We start from the raw sequence: 24,089 nt of genomic DNA, 5'->3' as shown, positions 1-24,089 counted from the left end.
TCTTTTCGAAAAAAGGTAGAGGTGTAATTTTGCTTGCCAAGCACACGACTCGGCTGAACTGATGAAAAAAAGTATGCTCCTATTTAATCTAGGCTGTGCATAGTAAAACTTCGGTTATCCAGTGATCATGACTGATAAGCTGCCCCGAGCCACTCTGAGGCAAAAAATCCAGGTCCTGGACTATCTTCACGGGCCACCGTCTAGATCACAAAGGGAAACAATTGAGCATTTCCGGAAACTCGGCGAGTTTGGTATATCCCAGGCAACTCTCTCGACCTGGGTTTTGAAAGAACCAGCTCTTAGGGCCCAGCTCAGCAGCAACCCCACGCTCGAGACATACAAACGCAAGCCACGATTAAAGTATCCGGATGTTACTAAAGCTGTCGAAGAGGAAATCGACCGCTATTTCGCAGAAAACGAAACCATAACGGATTTGCAGATCACAAACTTGTTCATGAAATATATGGAGCAACTTGGCTATCCTACAAAAGCCTTCAAATTGAGTAAAGGGTGGCTGCATGCATTCAAGAAACGCAATCGCATATTTAATGGCCGTCGGCTACGTGAATGGCAACCACAACCTGCTGAAACATACAATGACAGTGCCTCTATAGACCTCAACTATGAAGAAATATTTAATAACCAATTTGTGGGATTCAATACCAGATTGATCCATTCCGATGACCACTTCACAAATCTAATTAATAGCATTCCGGGGCTGGAACAAATATCACAAGACACAGATCACACCGAATCTGTTGAATTTCAATCACCCTCCACGATTCCTCCTCCACAACCTGAAAAATTGCCATACTATCCAACTATTCAAAATCCACTACAGAACCAGCTTTCGCGCAAACCTTATGTACTCGAGAACTTCAATTACTCCAAAGGATCACACCCGAATTCCGAAAAGGTGGAAAAAATCCTCGAGAATATCACCGAAGGGTATGCTACCATATATAATTCTGGCACCTCTGCCATCATGGGAATTCTCTCGTATCTTAATCCGCCTATGATTTGCATCAATAATTCAGGATACCAAGGAACGCATCGAGTTATCAAACTGCTTTCGAAGCTCACAGGACTCCAAAAACTGACGCTTGAAGAAACAGAGCGACTCCAACCTAAATCCGTTATTCTTATTGAGACGCCCATGAACCCTGAAGGGTATGTATTAGATATCGCGAAGTTTGCGAGACTCGCGCACGAAAAACAATCATATCTCATCGTTGACTCCACTCTTGCTCCGCCTCCGCTACAATTCCCATTCAAGTACGGTGCGGACTACGTTGTGTACTCTGCGGTGAAATACTTGGCTGGAGTATCTGATCTGGGAGCAGGTTTTGTAGTGAGCAAGAAAAAAACAGATAAAGCAAATCTTCACAGCGAAAGACACTCTCTCGGGACTACAATTGCCAACTTTGACTCCTTCCTGCTACTGAGGTCGTTAAGAACGTATAAAATGAGAATGCTAACCCAATGTCAAAACACCGAAAAAATAGTCACTTATCTCAGAGAAAGCATGGACAAGTATAGTATGGTGATCAATAAACTGCATCACTCTTCTCTTCAGCTGGATCCCTTTGTCAAACAACAACTGAATGGATTCTATAACCCAGTGCTGGCCATTGAGTTTAAAAGCGAAGAACTGGCAGATATCATTCTCACAAAATTCAATTTTTTGAGTAACAACCCAAACATCGAGGGAGGCGAAACTGTGGTCGAGCTAGCATCCAAAAACCTAAACTTCGCCCGCCCATCGACAAATAGCAATCTTCTCAGGATCAGCGTTGGCTGCGAAGACTATGAAGACCTCATCAAAGACATTGACCAAGCTTTAATGAGTGTCATTGATCCGGAACGTGTTGGTAACTCTCTCTAATTTCCCTTTTGAGAGGCTGGATCGCGTCCAGAAGTTCGTTCTTCACGAAGACAAGATAATATGGAGTTGCGCTGTTGTTCTCGCTGAAGTTCAACACTTCTTCTATTGGCACCTCGCTCACTATTTCATCGTTGTATTTCCTGTAAAGGTTGGACTTTGGATCTCTGATGTAAATCCAGTAATGACCATAGGAAGCTTGTCCCCGGTGGATGAAGATTGCAAACACTGAGTATCCAATATTGGTGAGATCACTGAACTGATTAGTTATCAGGTTTTGTAATCTCTCGACCTCGCTCTTAATGAAGTTTAATTGCTCGTCAATTTTCGAAATCTGTTCATCAAGAACCTCCAATATGTTCGAATCAACTAGAACCCCGATATCGTTGAGAATCTGTGACCTAAGGAATTGCCTAGTAGAATCAAGAGCATCCCGAAGAGGCAGACCATGCTCATTAGGTTCGGTAAGCTTTCTCCGGCGTTCTTGAAGTTCGGCAATTTGCCGTTTCCACCTGAAAACCTCCTTTCTCTTTGAGATAAGCTCACTGTCTGTAGTCTCCATATACCGGTCCATGTAAAGGTCTTCCTTGAATGGAAGCGGCTCAATTGATTTCACAGGGATAAGCCTTTCTCGATCAAATTGAACTCTTTGTATCTGAATTTGCAGAATCTTTGGAAGCTCGGTGATTGTGAGAGACCTTTTGACCTCTTCATTGTCCAGCTGAAGCAAATCCTCGGTAAAGTACGTGTCTAAGGCATCATAAATGTCTCTCGGGTGATCACCAATATTGACAATGAGATTCAAAAATCTTTCTTCTTTCGTCCGTGCTCTAGCAGAACTGAGTTCCTCTTTAGTCACTGGATCAACGGGCATCAAAATTTGCTTTGTCTTTCCATAAAAGAGCTGTTTGACAAGATCAATCTGCTCATTGTCTGAGTCCAAATTTTCAGGCTCGAGCGCGCTTTCTATTTGAATCAGCACGTTTTCAATACATTCTGTCACGTCTTGTTGTCTTCCTATCTCAAGAGCGTTTTCAATTTGATCTGCACTAATTTTGGCCGTAGCTGCACTATGAAGCGTAGTCTTTTGTGGTGCTGAAGGAGTCTTCTCATCCACGTCCATTACGGAATGATCATCTAGCTTGGTCTCAGGCACCTCTTCATCGTGCTTTGCTTTTTCAACCAACTCAATACTCACCTCTCCATGCTCTTGAACTTCGGATTGCTCCTCATCGTCACCCATCACTGCATCTTCTGGGTCGCCCGTATCCTCTGCGAACTCGACCTCGTCACTTATAGGACTGAAAGCAAGATAAGCAAGTTCCCTAGTCGGCTGGACGCATCTTGTATTCTCATGAATCATCTTGTCGTACAAGTCCCTCAGTTGATACATGAACTGGTAGGATCTTTCAATCTCTTTGTATCCAACAGTCCTTCCTCCAATTCTCCGGACAAGGTAGTTTTCATCATTTTCAATTTTGTGCCTCTTCAGTGTCTTGTTGAATTGCAAAATCAGGCTTCTCAAAGGCTCAATGACAAAATAGTATTGCAGCAACGAGTTGAGGTAGCACGTATTTCCAATATTATTCAATCCGGCTGGCGTCTTTTCCACGGAAAGTAGTCTGGAATCCATGACTCCAGAGTTTAGAAATCCCTCTATCAACTTGGATTTCTTCGCCTCTCCAATCACCTTCAAGCAAACCCAAAGACGATAGAAATCAACGTTCATCTCTTTGGCCACTCTCTCCTGGAAAATTCTAACCACTGAGGAGTCGTCTGCATACTGGTCGCAGCCAATCAGCTCGTATGCCTCCTCCAGCGAGGGAATCGATTGAGCAAATTGTGGAAGGCTTGCGTGGATGTAACTAAATAGCATAGGGCTCTTTCTCTGTAGCGCAATGGTCATGAGCGCTCTAGCGTATAAGGAAGAGTAATAGACGGAATCCTCCGCTTTAAGTTGAAAAGCGGTAATTAGAACATCATCGTCCACTGATGGGTCTGTTTCGAGCGTTTCGTATGCCTCGGAAACATCAAACAAGGGCTCCGTATCCAGAAAATTCCGAATCTTTGTGCTTTCTCGGTATTGGCCAACCTTCTCTAAGGCCTCTCTAAAGGTCGAACGTTCGTACTTTGTAGAGCTGACAATCACATTGTTTTTGTATGAAGATATGAGTTGGTCGTCAGTTAAAGTCCGTACGACCTCAGGGTTTGTGATGTCAAAGCCAAACTTTTGGAAACAGCTTCTCAACTCCATGAAACCTACCACGCCCTTGGATCTGAGTGTGGCAACAAACATCGATAGATCATTTCCTTGTCTTGATGTAGCACAATACGTCAAGGCATCAAAGAGCTCCGGCGTATTGTCAGGATTCAGGTTAGTCATAATCGAATAACAATCTATGATCATGTTGTCCGTATAGTATGGACAAATACTAAGAGCAGTCATAGCGGTAATGTACTGAAATTTATCCCAGTACTGTAGCTGACTGGAGAGGTCAGGCTCGTTTAAAATTCTGAACACTTGGGCCATATCAGATTGAAACGTGGTTTTGATTTTGAAAAACTCTGACGTTGGAGAAAATATAGATCCTAGGTACAGAACTTCTGTCAGAGCCCTCAGGTAATAGTCATATCCAACTTTCATATACTGACCCAAATCTGAAAATCGAGGTGGTTGAAGCTCATCATTTATTTCTCTGAAGAACAATTTGGAAGGCAGGAGCTCCAATTGTAAATGCAATCTCAAGACAACGGAATTGTTTGGCTTGAGGGTTTTGATATCGTCTGTGTCTAAGTTGGTAAGTGGACCTTTCAGAACTTTGAACAATGTGTTCAAGCAGTCAATCGTTGAGGGAACAGGAAACTTATCGATACCGTTGTCCGGCAACTGAGAAAGAAAAGACGAGACCCTAAGTTCAATCTCTTCCTTTTCAAAATGCTTGAGGTCATCATAATTGAAAACCGATGGATAAAGTTCAATTCTGAGAATTGTTCCAGTGGATTCACAGATATAATTCGCCGAGTCTATTATTTGCGGAATTGAGTCCACCAAAACCCTATTGTTATACTCTTGCTCTGCGTCGGACGCAAAAGATGCCTGTTTTTTGATTCCAATAACGTCCAACATTAAATCTTTCTTGTCTTGTTCCAGCAATTGGTTATCACCAAAGCTGTAGAACTTGTGTTTCACATGCATGGCGTTTCCCTTTCCTTTCATCTTGATTCTAAAATGGAAGAGTGGGTGTCTGGGCATTGACAATTGCGGCGATGGAGCAATGATACCATTAACGGTCCATAACTTCCATCCATCCTCCAATTCCTCGGGCTTTGCTGTGTTCAGCTGGTCAAACGTGGAAACCGGGATCAATGCCTGGTATTTCTTGGATGAATTTTTGATAAACCCGTGTAATCTTTCTGCGTAGTAAACGGTTTCCTCACCTAGAATTCCCTTTCCAATTTCCCCCGACACATCAAATCCGCTCAGCAAAAAGAATGGGTCATTTCTCAAATCATCTAGTATACGTTCACTTGTTTTGAAGAACTCGGCATCCTTAAAGTTGTAGGTCTTCTCTGCTGCACGTGGAGGGATCTCCTCGAAATATGGGGAGTTCATATCCATCGACCCATTGCTTCCGTCACTTGCATCCAATTCAATTTGGTCATCTGCAACAGCTAAATCTTCCTCCTTATTGCGCGAGTAGTCCTCATTCCTAGGTGGCACAGAGGGATACAGCTCGTTAAGCTCTGCTGTTCTCTCGGAATTGACTACTTCAGAGTAATCTGGGGGCGGTATGGAATCTGGCATTCTGACTCATAGACGCTCTGATGGCGAAATTACAAAGTCCGTAACGTTTATGACAGGATACCGTTTGCCGTTAATAATGTGAATTTAAACAGATTTCTTAGACTGATAGCATTCTAAGGTCCCGGGTGTGGTTCCAGAAATAATATTGGTGGATTTTTCACTATAAATTGTTTAGTAGATATGACACCAAATCTGCCCGGAGAAAAAAAGCCCGAAGAGCCGGTTCCAATCGACGAGAGCAAGCTACCGGGGGTGGATATGCTGCCTTCGGTAATATCTGGGAACCCATACTTCACGGCCGGTGGAGGCCTCATGGTGCTTGGAGGCTCCTTGGCTCTTCTTCGCAAGTCTGTGGGCTCTTTGGCCAGCTTAGCATACCGGCGAATGCTTGTGGATCTGGAGTTACGAAGTACAGATAAATCGTACGATTGGTTTCTTCATTGGATGTCGAACTATAAACACAGATCTTCTAGACATTTAAGCGTTCAGACGAAATACGTCCAGCATCCCAACGGCTCGATCTCCACGGGTTTTTCCTTTGTTCCTGGCCCAGGAAATCATTGGCTAAAATATGACGGAGCCTGGTTCTATGTGAAGCGCGAGCGTTCGGAAAGATTGCATAATTCCGGTGTACCAACAGAGACTATCACATTGACGACATTGTACAAAGACAAATACTTGCTGGCATCGATCCTGGACGAGGCAAGGGCGATGGCAATGAAAATGGCAGAAGGGAAGACGGTTCTATTCAAGTCATGGGGACAGGATTGGAGACCTTTTGGACAACCACGAAAAAAGAGAGTGATGGACTCGGTGGTTCTTGATTATGGTGTTAAAGAGGCTATCATTAAAGATGTGAAAGAGTTTCTTCAGTCGGGAAAGTGGTATCATGATAGAGGAATTCCTTATAGAAGAGGATATCTGCTTTACGGACCACCAGGATCCGGAAAAACCAGCTTCATCCAAGCTCTTGCCGGCGAGCTTGATTATAATATTGCGATATTGAACATTAGTGAGCCCAATTTGACCGATGATAGGCTGGCATATTTGATGAACAATATTCCAGAACGAACCATATTACTGTTGGAGGATATTGATGCTGCTTTCAATAAACGTGAGCAAAATAGAGAACAAGGATACGTTGCTGGGGTGACTTTCAGTGGCCTATTGAATGCTCTAGATGGAGTTGCTTCTGCTGACGAGATCCTTACTTTCATGACTACCAACCACCCGCAAAAATTGGACCCTGCTTTGTTGAGACCGGGAAGAATTGATTACAAAGTGCTGATCGACAACGCAACAAACTATCAGATCCAGCAAATGTTCCTGCGGTTCTATCCTGGAGAAGATGAGAAAGCCGATATTTTCATGAAAAAGTACAATGAGCTCAAGTTGCCTTACATCAGTACGGCACAATTGCAGGGATTATTCGTGCAGTTCAAAGAAAGTCCGGATGCTGCTATCGATAATATCGAGGTGCTGAAACAGCCCCACCTCAACAATTTCTTTTATGAATGATGTATAATAATGACTCACTAGCCCTTGAACCGCTGTAGCATCTCCAATTTGGCGTCTTCGAGATGTTTGTGTAATATCTCGGAGCTCGCGTCTTGCTCTGATAATTCGTTAGCCTTTTTGACAAGTGCATTCATAAAACGAAGATAGTTTAGATAGAGAAGCAACTCAAAGTTCTTTTGCTTGTATTTTAGTGGCTTCTGTGCACGTAAAACCTTTTTATGCCGGGCTGCAATCTTTTGATGATTCATCTGCCTTGTTTATTATTATTCTAAAACTTTTTATCTATTTTGAACGTTAAGTCAAATAGGGCTGTGCTAGAATGGGGTAAATTGAGGAGTAAGCACATTTTGGTAATTTATGTTGCAAGCATTCAAGAACTACGTTTCCCCAAGCCAACAGCTGAGACTCGTACTTCTAGATTTCAAGGATCCAAAGACCTTTAACAGGATAATCACCACCTCTGACGAATCACTGGGAGGATTCTCCACCGTTCACTTTGATCCTTATAGAGATGAAGACACGGGGAATTTGTGCGCACGATTCCATGGAAATTTGAACCTTAACCTCCCAGCTGACCCAAAGGTGAAGGATTCCGGATGGGCGATGTTCAAGACCAAAGATCGCCAAAAAAAGCATTCTTTCAGGCCGTTTTATCTTAGCAAGCGATTTGCCAACTTTTGGTGGGACCTGTCGACGTTCTACGCGGTTCATTTGCGGGTGAAAAACCAAACTCCAGCACGGAAGTTCATGATCAATTTTCAAACGGATACTTCATCTAGAACAGATTTATTTCAGCATAGAGTCTTTCTTGAGAATAATAGTCAATGGCAAGATGTGTTTATCTCTTTCAGTGATTTTGTACTTACTAATAAGGGCAAGATCCAAATACAGTACGACGAGGAGTTTGAGAAGGATCGTGTAAGGAGCGTTGGACTCTCTATTGCTGATAAAAAATTTGGAGAGTATAGCTTACTCATAGACACTATCGAGTGCCTCTACGGAGACGAATATGCTAAAAAGTTGACTCAAGCCAGAAATAATCCGCTTTTAAAGTCTAACGACTCATTAATAAATACGCTCAATTAAGAAATCGGTGTAATTAAAAGCTATTGGGTGCGGATTCTCTTGACGCTTTCTTCAGGTACTTCAGGTTCTCTCTTGTGCTCTTCTGAGCGACCTTTTGGAGGATTCAAGAGAGAATACACAGTCGTTGACGACGTGTTCTGGAAACCAGGAACAGATGTAGCGCTCACTGAGCTGGAGGAGTTGGTTCTGCTTTGCTGTGCTGTCTGTTGTTGCTGGTGTTCGTGGACTGACCGTTGGTTCATTTGGGAGGGTATCGATCTTGGCGGATTGCTCAGTGAGTAAGTTTGACTCGATCGTTTTTCCTCCGCCACCGGCTGCGATGGCACCGACCCTGCTCTTTTCAGATTGCTTGTTGGCGAGCCAGAAGGAGCTGGAGCAGTGTTTTGAAGATATGACAGCGAGTTGGCAGACGACGATCTCGTTTTAGCACTTTCTGCAGGAACTCCCGATAATGTTTGCATTATCAGCGGTGGAGGCAGGTTTCCTGGCCCGGGAGAAGACCGCCGCACAGGACCAGGAGAACCCGAGAATGGCATTATTGCTGGAGAATTACGACGCATAGGTTGCTGCGCAGATTGGTGTGACATGTCGCTCTCATGCATTTGACTTAAAATTGCTGGCGATTGCTCGCCCGGTGGAGGTGGAGGAGGACCAGTGTTGATCATTGAAGGCGTTGCAGGTTGCAATGGGTCAAATACAGATAAGTTTCTGGGCCTGTTTGAGGATCCACTGTATCTGATATCCTTATAAGGCAGTTGACTTTGGTCATAAGGATGGAAGGACGACGTGGCGGATGAGTTGCGCGGTGGAGGCTGGGGTATATGAGAGATAGACGTATGAGGGGTGTGAACCGGAACAGCAAGAGATCCGTGGCTGTCCGAGAAGATTGAGCCGCCCTCGCCATAGTGTCCGAGGCCATTTGTCACTTGTTTGAAAGCCATGTCTCGCGCGGCGCACCGTTGAAGAACGTTGGTCTTGAACTTTTCCAACTCCGAGAGCAATTTTGTAGTCATCATTTCGTTAGCCGGTTCTTTGGGTATCAGCCCAACGACATCCTTAAGAACGTCCAGAAGCGAAACACAATCATAGTTTGTTTTTGTTAAGTCTTCTTTCACAATTTTATAGCGATATGTCAAAGCGTCGTAAGCTCTAAGTAAATCGTGATACTGACCGGTGAGCTCTAGGTAATTTAATTCCTTGGGTGGCATCGTCGTACTCATCTGCTGTTGCACATAAGAGTTGGTAAGTCTAGCTTTCATATCCATTTCTTCTTGCATCGTTGCGTCGTTCAGATCTCCCGGACTACTTGGATGGTACCTATATGGCACGTAATTTTGGGCGTCTTTCATTCCCTCCGTCTGGGGAAGCTTCAAACTGTGAACTTCCTTTTGTGAGGTAATATTTTTGAACGAGCGTCGCTTGATCTGAGTTAGACCCTCGATGTTTCCTTGTCTGAACCAGCCAGATGAGTGTTTGAATTCCCAGACATATGATGAATTGTTCGACGAGTTAGAGCCTTTTCTAGAGCCCGTCTGGTCTGACGGAGGTGGTGTTGTGGTTAGCGTCTCGTTGTTAAAGTTATCGTTCACTTTATGAAACCCGTACATGTTCAGCTGCCGTATAAACGAAGCAATATTTGCATGTTTGAAATAATTGCTTAATACTCTTGTAAACTCTTCGGAAGGAAGAACATAGAAAGACGTCTGGTTCGAATGCCACCATATAAGGTGATCAAGGTTGTGGTCTTCCAACATTGCGTACAATTTGTGAATGAACGAAGTGTTAGGATTTTTGGTTTCTTTATCCTTAATTTCTTTTGTTTCATCCTGTTTGGCCACTGCCACCGGCTCTTCTGACGACATGACGGCTATTTCTGGCACATATGATGATTCTAAGCGATCTATTTCACGAATATCGCACTGTTGGTGGGGCTGCACTGAATACTTCCTTTTCAACAAAAACCTTTTTCGGCAACTTTTTTTACCGGACCGGAATTGTCTTGAAATTCTAAGAACGAAGAATGTCCCAGCTTAATCAATGGGCTTGCTGATGATTGAGCTGTCTAGTGTTAAATCAGGATACAGGTCAATTTAGCAATATCGAGACAATTGGACTTCACTTGCCGTTAGTCGTAATATTTAATGTATATGCACAGAAACAATAGTAGCCAGAAAACGTCATCGCTTATGATTAAACAATCCTATTCAGAACGCTGTATGATTGGTGTTGAGCTTTATTTAGCCATCTGAGAGCGCTCGAGGATGCAGAGGCGCTCGATATGCGGAATCTTGCATCGAATTTAGCTGCTGTACGCATCTCTTTGAAAAATGCTAACATAATCACGGTGAAATATAGTCGCACCAAACTGGTAACAACCGTTAGGGCGACGGTGACAAATAGTTCGTAGGCTTCGGATGCAGATTGGGATGAAAGATCCTCCGTAACAGCACGGGCTATAAGCTCCACAGAAGTATCGTGCTCAGAAAACCACAACCAGGAAAAATAACCTGTATACAAAAATCCGATCACCGTGTCGAGCAGATAAACGAGAACGACAAGCGAAAACCAGTTTATATTTGGTGTTTGTACTCTCCGGAATCCCTGGATATATAGGATCATGACTGCTGTGGACGAGAGATAGTACACCCATTGCACGGCATCGATTGGATGGCCTGTTAGGAATGAAAGCAAACCGTACACGCCACACATCTTATTGATCACGGCATAGAGCAGCACCAGCTCCACGCCTATATAAAGTGGGTATCCCAAAAACTTCTATCCTGTTAGTCCTGGACAACAAATCCGCGATGAGACATACCTGCGGTAGGCTTTTTATAAGCACCATCTATAAACTGTTGATTTCTGAATTAAATAAATTTAAATCAAAACTGTCAGTACAGGTTCGTGCACAAAGTGGAAAAAAAAATTATTTGATTTTTTGACAATATGAGCGACTTGAATCTAGATGACTTGAGTTTGTCGGATTCTGACTACAGCTCTGATGAGGCCATTAATAGGTCTAATTCTGTCAGAGGAGCTTCAAACCAGGCTTTGAAAGAAAAAACTGAACTTTTGGACAAATATGCGTCTCACATCAAGGTGGATCAGATCAAACATAGAATTACCAGAGATAAAGCTGAAAGAGCCACAGTGGAACAAGTGCTCGATCCTCGGACGCTGAGATTCTTATCCAAGCTATTTAAAAATGGAACAATCACGGAAATCAATGGATGCATATCAACAGGCAAGGAAGCCAATGTGTATTACGCATTGAACTCAGAAACGGGAAAAGAATATGCTGTCAAGATTTACAAAACCTCCATTTTAGTGTTTAAAGACCGCGAGAGGTATGTTGATGGTGAGTTCAGATTTAGAAATACACGCAACCAGTCGAATCCTCGGAAAATGGTTCGCCTGTGGGCTGAAAAAGAGTTTAGAAATTTAAAACGGTTGCATGCTGCTGGAATCCCTTCTCCTGAGCCAGTGGATCTCAAATCGCATGTTTTGGTGATGGAATATCTTAGCAAAGGAGACGGATGGCCTTCTCCAAAACTGAAAGATTACGAGTTTCAAGATGACGAAGAAATAGCACGCTTTTACATTCGACTGCTTATTTACATGAGATGGCTTTATCAGAAATGTCGGCTGGTGCACGCAGACTTGAGCGAGTACAACACTATTGTGCATAAGGGCGAGCTGTATGTGTTTGATGTTTCTCAGTCTGTGGAGCCTGATCATCAAATGTCAATGGATTTCTTGCGAATGGATATCAAGAACGTGAATGACTTTTTTTCCCGGACAAAAAACATCAATGTTTTTCCCGAAAGAATGATATTTCGGTTTGTGATCGACTCGTGGTCAAACTTGATTACTGACTTGATTCCTGAAAAGAACGATCGGCGACTGGCTTTGGACGACCCTGAGAATTTGGACTTGCTAGAAAAATATCTGGCTACATTACCTCACAAGACTGAAGATGACCAAGAAGACATTGTTTTTAGATCATTGCATTTAGTTAGCTCGCTGAACCATTTGGAAGAGCGCGATTTCGATAAGTTCAAGAGCGGGCAAGTCGACACCTTGAGAGATTTAGTAAAGGAATCTTCAAGTGAGGAAGAAGATGACGATGAGGAGTCGAGCGAGGAGAGCGATGATGATGTAGATCACCTTGAAGACAGTGAAGATGAAGAAGGAACGCCAAAAGGAAAGAAATACGAAGACAAGGAAGCCAAGAAGGAGAGAAAGAAAGCTGCTAAAGAAGCCGCTAGAGAGAAGCGTAAAACCAAAATGAAAAAGCATGTTAAAAAAAAGCTTACTAGAAAAGGTCATAAATAGTTCATAGATATATTCTGCGAGTCACACACTACCGCCGCTTTGATGTTTCCCTATCATACCTGCCATTTCAAGCAGCGCCTTCCCATCATCCCAATGCATCGCATTGAGCTTCTTCCTTGCTTCTGCCTCCCTGTTTTCCCATTCCCATAATTTTTTCTGTTCTTCGAGCTCTTTTTGCGATCCGCATCCCCAAACTTCGAGGTTGGTGATGTTAATGCTGATTTCGAACTCTGGCACGTCGTGCGGAAATATTGAGCCTGTTTTGTAAGTTCCTGGGACAGCCAGGTGACGGAAGCTGGCAATTTCCATAGCAGCTTCAATCGTGAGCGACACTTCTCCTGGCTTGAAAATCCGGACATTATTTTTGATGAGTGGCGGCTTGCTACCAAAGCCTAGGCCGCCCCCCAGCGTGTTGAAATAGGCGTAGTTGTGTGCGTATGCAGAAGGCGGGTATATAATCTGTCTGGGAGATAATTGTGCAATGAAGGAGTGTTCGTCTCCGAAACATTCGCTATTGCTGATCTTCCATGGTTTTTGTAGATAAACCATGAATGTATATGTGTCATCATCGGCTGAGGGCGGTTTAGGTGACTTGTTGTTTGATGCGTGAAAGCGAGGATATTCGGTCAGAAAAGCGGCATATTTTTTGTTTTTCGGGACAGGCATGGATGACGGTTGCATCTCAATTAGTTTACCAGAAACTAAGAGTATAGTGGGAGCATTCCACTTAAAAACTTTCGATTCCATGGAACGCATGCTAAATCCAGATTCTGCTCCGACAAATAGTTTCTTGAGTCTGGTGAAAACAAGCTCCTCAGGCAGTATGGTAGCCAACTGTGAAAGCATCGGACGCGTAAGAATACGAGAATCTGCAAATTCAATGTTATGAAGAGTCCCTCTTGTATTATAAAGCAACGAGTCGAGCAAGTGGTATAATGGAACAAGCAAATTCGGCATAGTTCCGTTGGAGTACGAAGTACCAATGATTTTCTCGAATGTAGCAAATGTAATTTTTCTAGATGTGTAGTTGGAGCTTGTCAAATCCAAGTCAAACGAACGCAATAAATTCATTGCCTTCTTCTCGTACTCCAGCCAGCTTATGTCGTCGAACTGGAATTGCTTTCCCAAAGGTTGCGAGCGGTTCACCTCCAAACTGATTGGTGCTACGTAAAGCAGCAGTGTCAATATCCTTAGGAGCTTTGAGGCCGGTAAAGGGTATTGCGAGAATTCAATGCCGTCAAATGATTGCACTTGAGGAATGAGCATCCATTGAAGCTTATCATGCAAGTAAACAACATCCACTGGGTCATCTGAAGAAGCCATTTTCTCCGACTTATCGGGGTCTGGCTCGTGACTTGAATCAAAACTCAAGGCTAGAAATATCAGCATGAGGAAGTAGCGGGTGTTATTACCAAATAGCTGTGCAAATTTCTCGGGGTTTAGTATCGTCAATACCTTAAGCACCCCAGCAACGTTGAGATCGGAGCCTGTGCGATAGTTTGGAAATCGAGCTAAGAAGCAAAAGCATTTTGTGATATCTTGCGTCGCCGGTGTCTCCGGAAGTTGGATAATGTTGGTCAATTGTCTCGCTGTGATAACAGTTGATCCTTGCAACTCTTTAAGACCCAGATTATCTCGAAGCGAGATCAGCTCAATTGGCTGAAATGACCGTGTTGCATCCCTGATAAATGCATTCTCCAACTCGCCCCGCGAGAGCTTGCCATTAGTGAACTTTGCTATTTCCGGGGACTCTGTACTTGAAGATTGGCCCATAGCAAAAGATATCTGCAGATAATAAAATTATGGGACGAAAATACATTGACAGAAATAAAAAAGCGGGATAATAAAAAATTAAAAAATTAAAAAATTAATTTTCAGATCCATGGCCAAGGACAAGAAAAAGGACGTTGTCACTCAGGACCCACGGTTTGCGAAAGTCTACAGTGACCCTAAATTTAGACTCCCGAAGCGTAAAGACCTGAAGGTTGCAGTGGATGAACGTTTTACGAAGGACGAGTTGAAGCTGGGAAAGAAAAGGAAGCTAGACAAGTATGGACGTAAAATAAAGGAGGACAAGAAAGATGATTTTGATAAATATTACAAGAAGGAGGGTGAAGAAAGTCAAGAAGAAGAAAATGAAAGTGAGAGCGAAAGCGACAGCGAGTTGAGTGAGTCTGCATCCAACATTCTAGATAGAGCAAGAGGACTTGTGTCTGAAGAATCATCATCTGACGAGAGTGAGAGCGCGAATGATAGTGAGCATGTCAGCGACGAAGATAGCGAAGAGATCCAGCTTGAAGATGAACCTCCAGAAGGAGAACCAACAAGTACTTTTGCGGTAGTGAATCTGGATTGGGATCATATAAATTCCACAGACCTTTTTGCTACCTTTATGGGATTTGTCCCCAAAGGTGGGAAAATTCTTTCGGTGAGCATATACCCGTCTGAGTACGGAAAACAGCGCATGCAGCAGGAACAGATTGAGGGCCCTCCAAAGGAAATATTCAAGTCGAAGAAGGTGGAAAGCGATTCGGACGACGATGAGGACTTAGATTTGGCCAAAGCAGCTAAAAAGCTTTACACAGAAGACGACGGCATTGATTACAATTCTAAAGCTTTGAGATTATACCAACTTCAGAGGCTTAGATACTACTATGCTATTGTGAGGTGTGACAGTGTGCAAACATCGCGTGCTATATATGAGAATTGTGATGGAACTGAATACGAGTCTACAGCTAACCACTTTGATCTTCGTTACGTTCCAGAAGATATGACATTTGACGATGCTCCTCGAGATGAATGCACAAAGGTTCCATCCAATTACAAGCCTAACTCATTCACCACCGATGCGTTGCAGCACTCTAAGGTTAAACTCACATGGGACGAGACTCCTGCCGAGCGTCTTGCAATGGCTTCCAGAGCATTTTCACAGAAGGAGATCGATGATATGGACTTCAAAGCTTATTTGGCCTCTGACTCTGAGGAGAGCGACAACGAGGCTGTCAACAAGTATAAAAGCCTTGTTTCCGAGGTGTTGGAGAAGAAGGATGTGAACGATGTGGACATGGAGATTACTTTCACTCCAGGACTAGAGGGACAGGAGGAAGAGAAAGAGAACGAGGAAACCACCATAGACAAAATCAGGAGAAAAGAGAAAGAGAGACGGAGAAAGCGCAAGGAAAAGTTAAAGGAGCTGAAGAAGGCAACAGAGGAGGAAAAGAAGGAACGAAAGAAGGCTTTGAAGTCTGAGAGACAGGAGTTGGACGAAAAGAAGAAGGCAGAGCTGGAATTACTCATGATGGACGAGGACAAGGGACCTGAACATGAACACTTCGACATGAAGCAGATGTTGAAGGAGGAGAAGAAAAAGCGCAAGGACAAAAAGAACAAGAACAACGCCAAGAAGTCGGAGGAAGCTGGCGATTCTGTCGACATCGATGAGAACGACGATCGTTTCAACGAGATCTTCGAGGACCACGCCTTTGCCATTGATCCAACTCACTCTGAGTTCAAGCGCACTGCTACTATGGAGAAGCTGATGAAGAAGCGTAAGTCCAAGGAGCCTCGAGAGAAGAACGAGAAGTTGGGAGACTTGGTTCAAAAAATTAAGCGTCGTAAATAGAGCACCAAATTAATTACTTTCCACGATTTTGTTGTGGGTGTTTTTTCTTCCAATTTTATACTATTTTTACGCGTTGTCATGAAATTCGGATTTCTGATTCCAGCGCTTTTGGCCGCTAAGGTGGCCCACGCTCTCCACTTCTACATGGAAACCGATGAAACGAAGTGTTTCTTTGAAGAATTGCCGAAAGATACCATCGCAGTGGGCAAATACGAAGCTTATGAATGGAGTCCTAAAGACGACGATTACGTTCCTGTGAATAACCTCAAAATGGAGATCACTGTGGATGAGACCTTTGACAACAACCACCGTGTTGTGTCCCAGAAGAACGCTCCGACCGGCCAATTTACGTTCACTTCTTACGACTCAGGTGAACACAAATTCTGCCTGACACCAAGACACTCTGACTGGTCGAAACGTGCCAAACACAGAGTCTTCTTTGATCTCGTGATTGGAGACGCCAAACCACTTGTGGACTCGAAGAGAACTGGAGACATCAATTATTTGACCCAGAAAACCAACGAACTGGTCAAGAAGCTCCAGGAGATCCGCAGAGAGCAAAGCCTGTTCAGAGAAAGAGAAGCCGTGTTCAGAGACATATCCGAATCTGTCAACTACCGTACTGTGAAGTGGACTGTCATCCAGGTCATTGTCTTGCTCGCGACTTGCGCTTGGCAATTGACGTACCTCAAGAGCTTCTTCGTCAAGCAAAAGGTCGTCTAGTTAATAAGGCTGTGCAGCATATAAAAAATATTTCACTATTAATCATGTCTTTGTCCTTAAATGAGTACCTTCGCTATGGGCGACAGCTCATAGTGCCCGAGTTTGGTCTGCAGGGCCAGATCTCGCTGAAGAATTCTCGTGTACTGGTCGTTGGAGCCGGTGGTCTTGGGTGTCCAGCTTTGCAGTATCTTGTTGGAGCTGGTTTTGGCACGGTAGGAATCGTGGATCACGATACCGTCGATATCTCGAACCTTCATAGACAAATCTTGCACACATCAGAAACAGTGGAGATGTTGAAATGCGAGTCTGCAAAGCTCCAGCTTGCCAAACTCAATCCTTTAGTGCAAATCAATACTCATCCGGTGGCTCTCAGTCCGGATAACAGCTTTGGAATTTTTGAACAGTATGATATCATTTTGGACTGCACGGACACTCCTGCCACCCGGTATTTGATCAATGATACTGCCGTGCTACTTGGTTTGACGGTTATTTCCGGATCTGGTCTCAAGACCGAGGGTCAGTTATCCATTCTCAATTTCAACAACACCGGTCCCTGTTATCGTTGTTTCTATCCAACACCGCCACCTCCTAGCTCTGTGACTGCTTGCAGCGACGGAGGAGTTCTTGGCCCAGTTATCGGGATTATGGGTGTGATGATGGCACTGGAAGCCATTAAGGTGGTTAGTGGCTACTACTTGAGGGAGGATGTGGAGTTTCAACCTTTTTTATCTTTATACAGCGGTTATGGCCCGTTGCAAAGCTTACGGACGTTCAAAATGCGCAGACGATCGCCCAAGTGCCGAGTGTGCAATGCCGGAACGCGAGAAATAACAAGGCACGTGATAGAAACAGAGCTCGACTATGCTGTGTGGTGCGGTAAGATGGACTATAATGTTCTTGAGAAGGATGAAAGAGTATCTGTGGAGCAGCTTTCTGCGCAGAGAGCGCCCTATCTGGTCGATGTGCGAGCCAAAGAACAGTATTCCATTGTCCATCTGCCAAATTCGATTAATATACCACTCAACGCACTAAAACACATGGACACTCTGGATGTGCCAAAGGAAACTATGATATACGTTATTTGCCGATTTGGAAATGACTCGCAGCTTGCAGTGAAACATTTGAAGAGCATCGGATATGAGAACTGTGTGGATGTCATAGGCGGGCTAACGCAATGGTCTCGGCAGATAGACCCAAACTTCCCTATTTACTAAATCGATTCCGCGCTCAAGATTCGTTCTATAGCCACCAGTCCATTGGCAAATGAACAGGCGATCAAACCGGAACAGGACGGCGTGTTTGCGAGTGCACAGCTTGTCACATTAATTCTGTTGTCATAGATGGAGTGGCTTTCGACGTCTTTCGAATCCGACGTTACCACATATTTGAGATCCAAACGAAATTCGTCTTTGCTGACATCCATCTTCATCAAGCGCAAAGACGCGGGAGCCACTTTCAGCTTGGCAGTGCTATGTATTCTTCTAATCGGATTGTATAATCTTACCGAACCATTAACGTAGCCTGCCACGAAAAACGGTGCAAAATCCGAAGCTCCAATGGAGAACACCTGGTTATCGTCCCACAAGTTTAGTGTAACGTAGCTTTGAACGTCTTTTTTGCTCACAAACTTTGGCGTTTTTGTGGCATCTGCAACCACAAACCCATCAACCAAAGCAGAGTACTGGATTTGGGTACACGGGACCTTGGTCTTCTGAGACTCCGCTATCACTCTCATGTTATCCAAATCAACCAGGTAGTAGTAGAAGTCTGTGGCCGATATCACCACTATGCGAGACGGCACGCCAAAAAGCGAGTCAGAATACGTCGACGTCACAGAGATAATGTGTTCCACGTCCAGACCAAACACAAATAACGGCTTTTGCGGCCGCGTAATATCCACTTCGGCGAGATGTCCATCTCGCAGTCCCAGAACCAGTGTGGTACTGGATGTCCAGTCGCAGGAGAAGATGTCAAACTCAGAAATATTGATAAGCACGGATGGAGCAACGAGACATGAATACCGGCCAGACTCAACAAACTGCTTATTAATCTTCAGTACTCTAACAACCCCATCTTTGCAAACACAGGCCAGCAAGCTGATATCCGGATCTGAGCTGAGAAGCCATTTCATCGATGTGATAGCTCCAAAGGGTATAATCATAGTCTTTGCGTGACTGACTGTTTGTTTGTCTAGATCTACCTGGTAGACCTGTATCGCCGCGTCATAGCTCTCTGGCTGGCATATGGACAATTCTTTGCGCACCGAAGTGTCTGTTCCAGCGTGGTCTATGACGGATATAAATAAATAGTACTTGCCATCAATGGGTTTGTTCAAAAAAGAGCTCACCAGAGGAACGCCGCCTGTGTTCACCACAAACCCCTGTCTCAAAACGCTATTAGTCGGATATTGTGCATAGCCTTCGGCTTTGAGCAGTTTGCGTACACCATCATTAAACCCAAACTTGACAGGCATTGTCAAATTGACACGCGAACAAACAACCTCATAGGCCAATTCCTCTTCAATAATATCCGCAATTCCATCAGGAATCGCCTTAAGCGGCTCAAACGGATACTTTTGTACCAGCTCATCATTCACATGGAAGATGTTCGGCTCCATCAGATCCCGTCCTAGCTGAAACTTTCGAGCGTAGGACCTGTTCAATGCGTGGAAATGTAAAACTCTTGTCTCTCCCTGATGCGTGCTTTTAAAACCCGGCCTCTGATGCCAGGGATTCGATACGAGAGGTGTCAGTTCCTGGTAATACTCCTGTTCAAGGGTGCGGAAGAGATCGTCATCTATTACTGTCTTGGAACGCGTATTTGAGCTCTTCTTTTTCGCAACGTACCCCGGCGGTGGTACCCAATTTTTTGGCTTGCGGCCCCTGGTCTCTTTCTTGACCGGCGTCTCGTCTAGTATAACGCGATCGTTCCCAGGCTCTTCCTCGGACGTGTCCGTTGTTTTCACCTCTGCAAACGCAGTGAGCAGCTTTTCCGCAGTTTGCTTTGCCACTGCTCGGTTCTTGCGGCCTTTGACGGGCGTCGTGTTTGCCGTCGACGTGGCCTGCGGCTCTGGGGTAGACTTATCAGACATACAGGGTGTTTACTTTTAAAAAAATAAAAGGTCTGATTATGTAAGAGGCCATAGTTCAGCCCAGACTCGATAGAGCCTGGTCAAGGTCGGCAATCAAGTCATCAGGGTGTTCGACACCGATACTGATTCTGAGCAGAGTCTCCTGAACACCAGGGTCAGTCATTGCACGCCATTCGATCATCGACTCGACACCTCCCAAAGAGGTGGCATGGTGAAAGTACTTCAGTCTAGAAGGCAGTCTCTTGGCCAGTTCTGGGGTTGTTAGCTCAATTGCAAAGACAGGACTGTGGCCGCGGAGTTGCTCCTTGATGAAGTCCTCCTTTTGCAAAGAAGAGTGATAAATCTTGTCCAGCACCGGATACTTGTCCTTGTTGGCTGCAAAGTGCGCCACAATTTTCTCTGCGCTGCTACTTTGTCTGAGGATCCTCATCTCGTACGTTCTGAGCGATCTCAGCAGCAAATAGCTGTCGAGATTGGCAATGGTGGTTCCGAGGAAGGTCCTGTCCAAAACCAGCTGGTTCTTCACCTTGATGTCTTTTGTGGCAAGACAGCCTGCAAGGAGGTCGGAATGACCCCCAAAGTACTTGGTTGCAGAGTGCATCACCAAATCGACGCCAAAATCGAACGGCGTCTGTAGAGGGGGAGGAGCAAATGTGGCATCACAAATCACGTGCGCACCCCTCTTATGGGCTTCGGCCACGTAGAAGCTCAAATCGTGGGCGGTACCGAACGGGTTCTCTGGGGTTTCTAGATGGAGAACATCGCCAGGCCCCAATTGGTCGTACTGGTCCAGGCTAACTTGCTTCAGACCAGAAATTCTAGTGAAAAGATTGGCTATTCCATGACAGCCATGGTAACCGTTCCCAATAGCGAGCACCTTCGGATGATAGTAGGTGAGTGCCGCGAAAAACGCTGAAAGGCCGGAGTTGTAAACAACAACATGGCCGTCTAGCAATTGCTCCAAAACTGCCTCAGATTTTGAAGAATTTGGATGGGAAAGTCTAGAATACACAGGGTCCCTTGTGGTAATAACGCCCTCTTTTATATCCTTCGCCTTAACAAGCTTCTCTGGATCTTCGTTGTAGCTAAAGGTGGTTGTGACATTAATTGGTTGAATAACGTCAGGAACTCTTCTAAAAGTGTTATCGTCGCCGTGGACGAGGTTAGTGCTGAGATGGGACATATTTTAAGATATTAAGCAATTTACATTTAGGGATCTCGTTTGACAACTACACCGCCAGAAAAAAAAAATATTTCAAGAAAATTAAAAAAAAAATTTAGAGCTCACGAGCATGGCGAAAAAGGGCGGCAAAGTAAAGAATAGAGCGTTAAATGCTCTGGAAATTGCCGAAGCAGAGCAAAACAGCTCCTCCGATATTGGAAGCGAGTCTGAGGGAGATAATCAGAAGTTCAAGTCAGGAATTTTGACCGTTGACGGGAAGGATTTTGAGGATGAAGAGCTAGACTCTGATGACGCGCTGGACTCAGAAGACGACTACGACGTTTTGAACTCCAAGTTTTCGCAAACTATTCGTGACAAGGGTGAGGCTGATGAAGGCTACGACAGTATAGACGAGAGCGAGTTGATTCCGCTTTCGGAAGTTTGGGCTCGAGACGACGAAGAGTTGAAACGATCCGGAGGAAAAGAGCTTGTTTTAGATGATAATCTAGTGTCTGATGAGAGCAGCAGCGAAGAGAGCGAGGACAGCGAGGAAGAAGACGTTTTTGACGATTTAGAGGACGAAGAGAACGAATTATCCACCGTGAAGAGCCAGCTGCGGTCCAAGGACAGTTCCAAGGCCCATAAGACACTCATCAACGACAAGACAGAAGAAAATGCATTTCGTGTGCCTGCGACCGGCCAGAAGCTCAGTCTCGCTGAGATGATGGGCGACATAGAAACCGAGAAGCCTTTGCTTTTAAATGAAAGCTCTGCTCCTGAGCCATTGGCAGTTCCTCTTCCGCAGAGTATCCAAAAAAGGCATGAGAGGCGTGCAGCTTACGAGATTCAAAAAGAAGAGGTCGAAAAATGGACAGACAGCATTCAAGCCAACAGACGAGCAGAAGTGCTCAAGTTTCCGGCCAAAGACGGCGTCCAGCACAACCAAACGTCTTCGTTCCAGCCTGCTGAGGTTCCTCTGACGAGTCTAGATAAGAAGTTGGATGGACTGTTGGAGCAGTCCACCATTGAGAGCAAAAAGGCAGAGGACTTGTTTGAGAACATCGAGACCGCTAAGCTTTCGAAAGAAGAGATGGCCAAGAGGACAAGGGAGCTTCGGCTGATGAGGGAGCTAATGTATCGAGGTCAAAAAGATGCGAAACGGTTGAAAAAAATCAAATCTAAAACATATCGACAGAAGCTTAGAAAAGAAAAGCAGCGCAACAAGGAGCTCGTTGAAGGTTCCGATGTGGAAGATGAGGACGCCGACTACAAGAGAGCAGCAGAGCGGATGTCTCTTAAGCACAAAAACACCTCAGAGTGGGCCAAGAGCATGATCAAGAGCGGAATGTCTAAGGATAAAGAGAGTCGAGATGAGCTGGAAGAGATGCTGCGCCAGGGAGAGAAACTGCGCCAGAAACAATTGGGATTAGGTGAAGGCGAGAGCGAGACTGATGAGCGAGACGTTGCGGAGATTGCTGCTGAACAGGTGGACGACGATACCGAGCGGTCGAAGCTGGGCAAAGGCCTCATGGCTATGGACTTCATGAAGCGGGCGGAGGAGCGCGAGAGGATGGAAAACCAACGATTGGCTGCTGAATTGCAGTATGGAGACGAGAGCGATGAGGAGCAGGTGGCAAACGTGGTGAAAAATGCCGGAAGAAGAGTGTACACCCCTGGAGCTGCGGCAGCTACAGAGCAGTGGAAAATCGTGGAACAGAAAGCCAAAAGGGATGCTGCCGAAGATCAGGAAAAAAGTCTAGAGAATAGGCTCAAGGCTAAGAACACACCAAAACAAAACCAGAAACTCGAGGAAACCAATCCATGGCTGGCGGAAGCAGAGCCTAAAAGAGGCCAAAAAGTGCGGGTTGTCGACGCCGACTCTTCGCGTGTTCAAAAAAGCGCTGCAAAAATCAAGAAGCGGACGCGCAAGGAGGCCGAGATGGATGTGGAGATCACGATCGGTGATACTCTAGACGACGAGCACGAAGGCGAAGGAGACAGAGAGCAGGACATTCACGTGTTTCAACAGAAAGACTTGATCAAACAGGCTTTTGCTGGAGACGACGTTGTCACTGAGTTCGAGCAGGAGAAGCGTGAAGTCGAGGAGTTGGAAGGAGACAAAGAAATCGATTTGACCTTGCCTGGTTGGGGCGACTGGGCCGGAGGTAACTCCAAGAAAAAGAAGAAGATTGTGAAGACCATCAACGGCGTTGTGCCATCTGATAAGCGGAAGGACAAGAACAAGAAGGGAGTGATTGTGAATGAGCGTGTCAACAAGAAAAATGCCAAATACCAGGCAGGCTCTGTTCCTTATCCATTTGAAACTATGGAGCAGTACGAACGGTCCCTGAGACAGCCCATTGGACAGGAGTGGACGAGTCGTGAAATCCACCAAAAGCTCACCATGCCAAAGGTCATTGCCAAACACGGAAGTGTGATTGCACCGATGAAAAAGGAGTAGTCTTGGTTTGGTGATCCATCATATTTAATGTAACATAAGAGAAAATCAGGGACATTTTAAACGTTATGTTTTTTCGCAAACCAAGTATCGCTTCTATTGCCACGTACACCACCGTTGATCGCACAATCAAGCTTGCCGATGAAATGCCTGTGAACCGCAAAGTCAGACTAAAGTCGAGTTTTGCTACTCAGCAAGATACGGAATATGACAACGTGTTCGTCATTGATGAAACTGACTCCTCTGGCTGGATCTGCTGGTTATGGGGACTGTTGGGGTGGAGAAAGACAGAGGAGAAAGTGTGTGACTTATTCGATGTCTCCTTTGATTCCGATCGTTTCGAATTCAATTAACTGAATATTATAATTTCATAGTGGGTCTAGATTAGAGATCAAAAAACCAATCAG

The 24,089-nt window shown here is 44.8% G+C and overlaps 15 protein-coding genes across 15 annotated transcripts; 9 read left to right on the top strand and 6 right to left on the bottom strand.

Annotated features, from left to right (window-relative positions):
* Positions 1-127: 127 nt before the first annotated feature.
* Positions 128-1,885, top strand: HPODL_00958 (uncharacterized protein; the record flags this gene model as incomplete). The annotated part of the gene is made up of 1 exon (XM_014079404.1): positions 128-1,885. The coding sequence occupies one exon, from the start codon at positions 128-130 to the stop codon at positions 1,883-1,885; it is 1,758 nt and encodes a 585-aa protein (XP_013934879.1).
* On the bottom strand, positions 1,851-5,687 carry HPODL_00957 (ubiquitin carboxyl-terminal hydrolase 25/28; the record flags this gene model as incomplete). Its single annotated transcript, XM_014079403.1, has 1 exon — positions 1,851-5,687. One exon carries the CDS (start codon positions 5,685-5,687, stop codon positions 1,851-1,853), a length of 3,837 nt encoding a protein of 1,278 aa, XP_013934878.1.
* A 180-nt stretch (positions 5,688-5,867) lies between these two features.
* HPODL_00956 (Mitochondrial chaperone BCS1) lies at positions 5,868-7,205 on the top strand (the record flags this gene model as incomplete). Its single annotated transcript, XM_014079402.1, has 1 exon — positions 5,868-7,205. One exon carries the CDS (start codon positions 5,868-5,870, stop codon positions 7,203-7,205), a length of 1,338 nt encoding a protein of 445 aa, XP_013934877.1.
* A 357-nt stretch (positions 7,206-7,562) lies between these two features.
* Positions 7,563-8,291, top strand: HPODL_00955 (uncharacterized protein; the record flags this gene model as incomplete). The annotated part of the gene is made up of 1 exon (XM_014079401.1): positions 7,563-8,291. One exon carries the CDS (start codon positions 7,563-7,565, stop codon positions 8,289-8,291), a length of 729 nt encoding a protein of 242 aa, XP_013934876.1.
* Positions 8,292-8,311: 20 nt separating this feature from the next.
* HPODL_00954 (Flocculation suppression protein) lies at positions 8,312-10,153 on the bottom strand (the record flags this gene model as incomplete). The annotated part of the gene is made up of 1 exon (XM_014079400.1): positions 8,312-10,153. One exon carries the CDS (start codon positions 10,151-10,153, stop codon positions 8,312-8,314), a length of 1,842 nt encoding a protein of 613 aa, XP_013934875.1.
* Positions 10,154-10,481: 328 nt separating this feature from the next.
* Positions 10,482-11,136, bottom strand: HPODL_00953 (putative membrane protein; the record flags this gene model as incomplete). Its single annotated transcript, XM_014079399.1, has 2 exons — positions 10,482-11,066; positions 11,110-11,136. 2 exons carry the CDS (start codon positions 11,134-11,136, stop codon positions 10,482-10,484), a joined length of 612 nt encoding a protein of 203 aa, XP_013934874.1.
* Positions 11,137-11,237: 101 nt separating this feature from the next.
* On the top strand, positions 11,238-12,626 carry HPODL_00952 (putative ribosomal RNA processing protein (10); the record flags this gene model as incomplete). The annotated part of the gene is made up of 1 exon (XM_014079398.1): positions 11,238-12,626. The coding sequence occupies one exon, from the start codon at positions 11,238-11,240 to the stop codon at positions 12,624-12,626; it is 1,389 nt and encodes a 462-aa protein (XP_013934873.1).
* Positions 12,627-12,647: 21 nt separating this feature from the next.
* On the bottom strand, positions 12,648-14,399 carry HPODL_00951 (uncharacterized protein; the record flags this gene model as incomplete). The annotated part of the gene is made up of 1 exon (XM_014079397.1): positions 12,648-14,399. The coding sequence occupies one exon, from the start codon at positions 14,397-14,399 to the stop codon at positions 12,648-12,650; it is 1,752 nt and encodes a 583-aa protein (XP_013934872.1).
* Positions 14,400-14,508: 109 nt separating this feature from the next.
* Positions 14,509-16,248, top strand: HPODL_00950 (Pre-rRNA-processing protein ESF1; the record flags this gene model as incomplete). The annotated part of the gene is made up of 1 exon (XM_014079396.1): positions 14,509-16,248. The coding sequence occupies one exon, from the start codon at positions 14,509-14,511 to the stop codon at positions 16,246-16,248; it is 1,740 nt and encodes a 579-aa protein (XP_013934871.1).
* Positions 16,249-16,326: 78 nt separating this feature from the next.
* Positions 16,327-16,971, top strand: HPODL_00949 (U3 snoRNP protein involved in maturation of pre-18S rRNA; the record flags this gene model as incomplete). The annotated part of the gene is made up of 1 exon (XM_014079395.1): positions 16,327-16,971. The coding sequence occupies one exon, from the start codon at positions 16,327-16,329 to the stop codon at positions 16,969-16,971; it is 645 nt and encodes a 214-aa protein (XP_013934870.1).
* A 44-nt stretch (positions 16,972-17,015) lies between these two features.
* HPODL_00948 (Adenylyltransferase and sulfurtransferase UBA4) lies at positions 17,016-18,185 on the top strand (the record flags this gene model as incomplete). The annotated part of the gene is made up of 1 exon (XM_014079394.1): positions 17,016-18,185. The coding sequence occupies one exon, from the start codon at positions 17,016-17,018 to the stop codon at positions 18,183-18,185; it is 1,170 nt and encodes a 389-aa protein (XP_013934869.1).
* Positions 18,182-20,062, bottom strand: HPODL_00947 (uncharacterized protein; the record flags this gene model as incomplete). Its single annotated transcript, XM_014079393.1, has 1 exon — positions 18,182-20,062. One exon carries the CDS (start codon positions 20,060-20,062, stop codon positions 18,182-18,184), a length of 1,881 nt encoding a protein of 626 aa, XP_013934868.1.
* Positions 20,063-20,117: 55 nt separating this feature from the next.
* HPODL_00946 (putative trans-sulfuration enzyme) lies at positions 20,118-21,245 on the bottom strand (the record flags this gene model as incomplete). Its single annotated transcript, XM_014079392.1, has 1 exon — positions 20,118-21,245. One exon carries the CDS (start codon positions 21,243-21,245, stop codon positions 20,118-20,120), a length of 1,128 nt encoding a protein of 375 aa, XP_013934867.1.
* Positions 21,246-21,354: 109 nt separating this feature from the next.
* On the top strand, positions 21,355-23,685 carry HPODL_00945 (U3 small nucleolar RNA-associated protein; the record flags this gene model as incomplete). The annotated part of the gene is made up of 1 exon (XM_014079391.1): positions 21,355-23,685. One exon carries the CDS (start codon positions 21,355-21,357, stop codon positions 23,683-23,685), a length of 2,331 nt encoding a protein of 776 aa, XP_013934866.1.
* Positions 23,686-23,750: 65 nt separating this feature from the next.
* HPODL_00944 (uncharacterized protein) lies at positions 23,751-24,035 on the top strand (the record flags this gene model as incomplete). The annotated part of the gene is made up of 1 exon (XM_014079390.1): positions 23,751-24,035. One exon carries the CDS (start codon positions 23,751-23,753, stop codon positions 24,033-24,035), a length of 285 nt encoding a protein of 94 aa, XP_013934865.1.
* Between the last annotated feature and the right edge of the window lie 54 nt (positions 24,036-24,089).

This window comes from Ogataea parapolymorpha, chromosome IV (genome assembly GCF_000187245.1).
Source record: "Ogataea parapolymorpha DL-1 chromosome IV, whole genome shotgun sequence".
NCBI lineage: Eukaryota > Fungi > Ascomycota > Pichiomycetes > Pichiales > Pichiaceae > Ogataea > Ogataea parapolymorpha.
The sequence above is the reverse complement of the archived record's forward strand: the minus strand, read 5'-3'. Positions and strand labels throughout refer to the sequence as shown.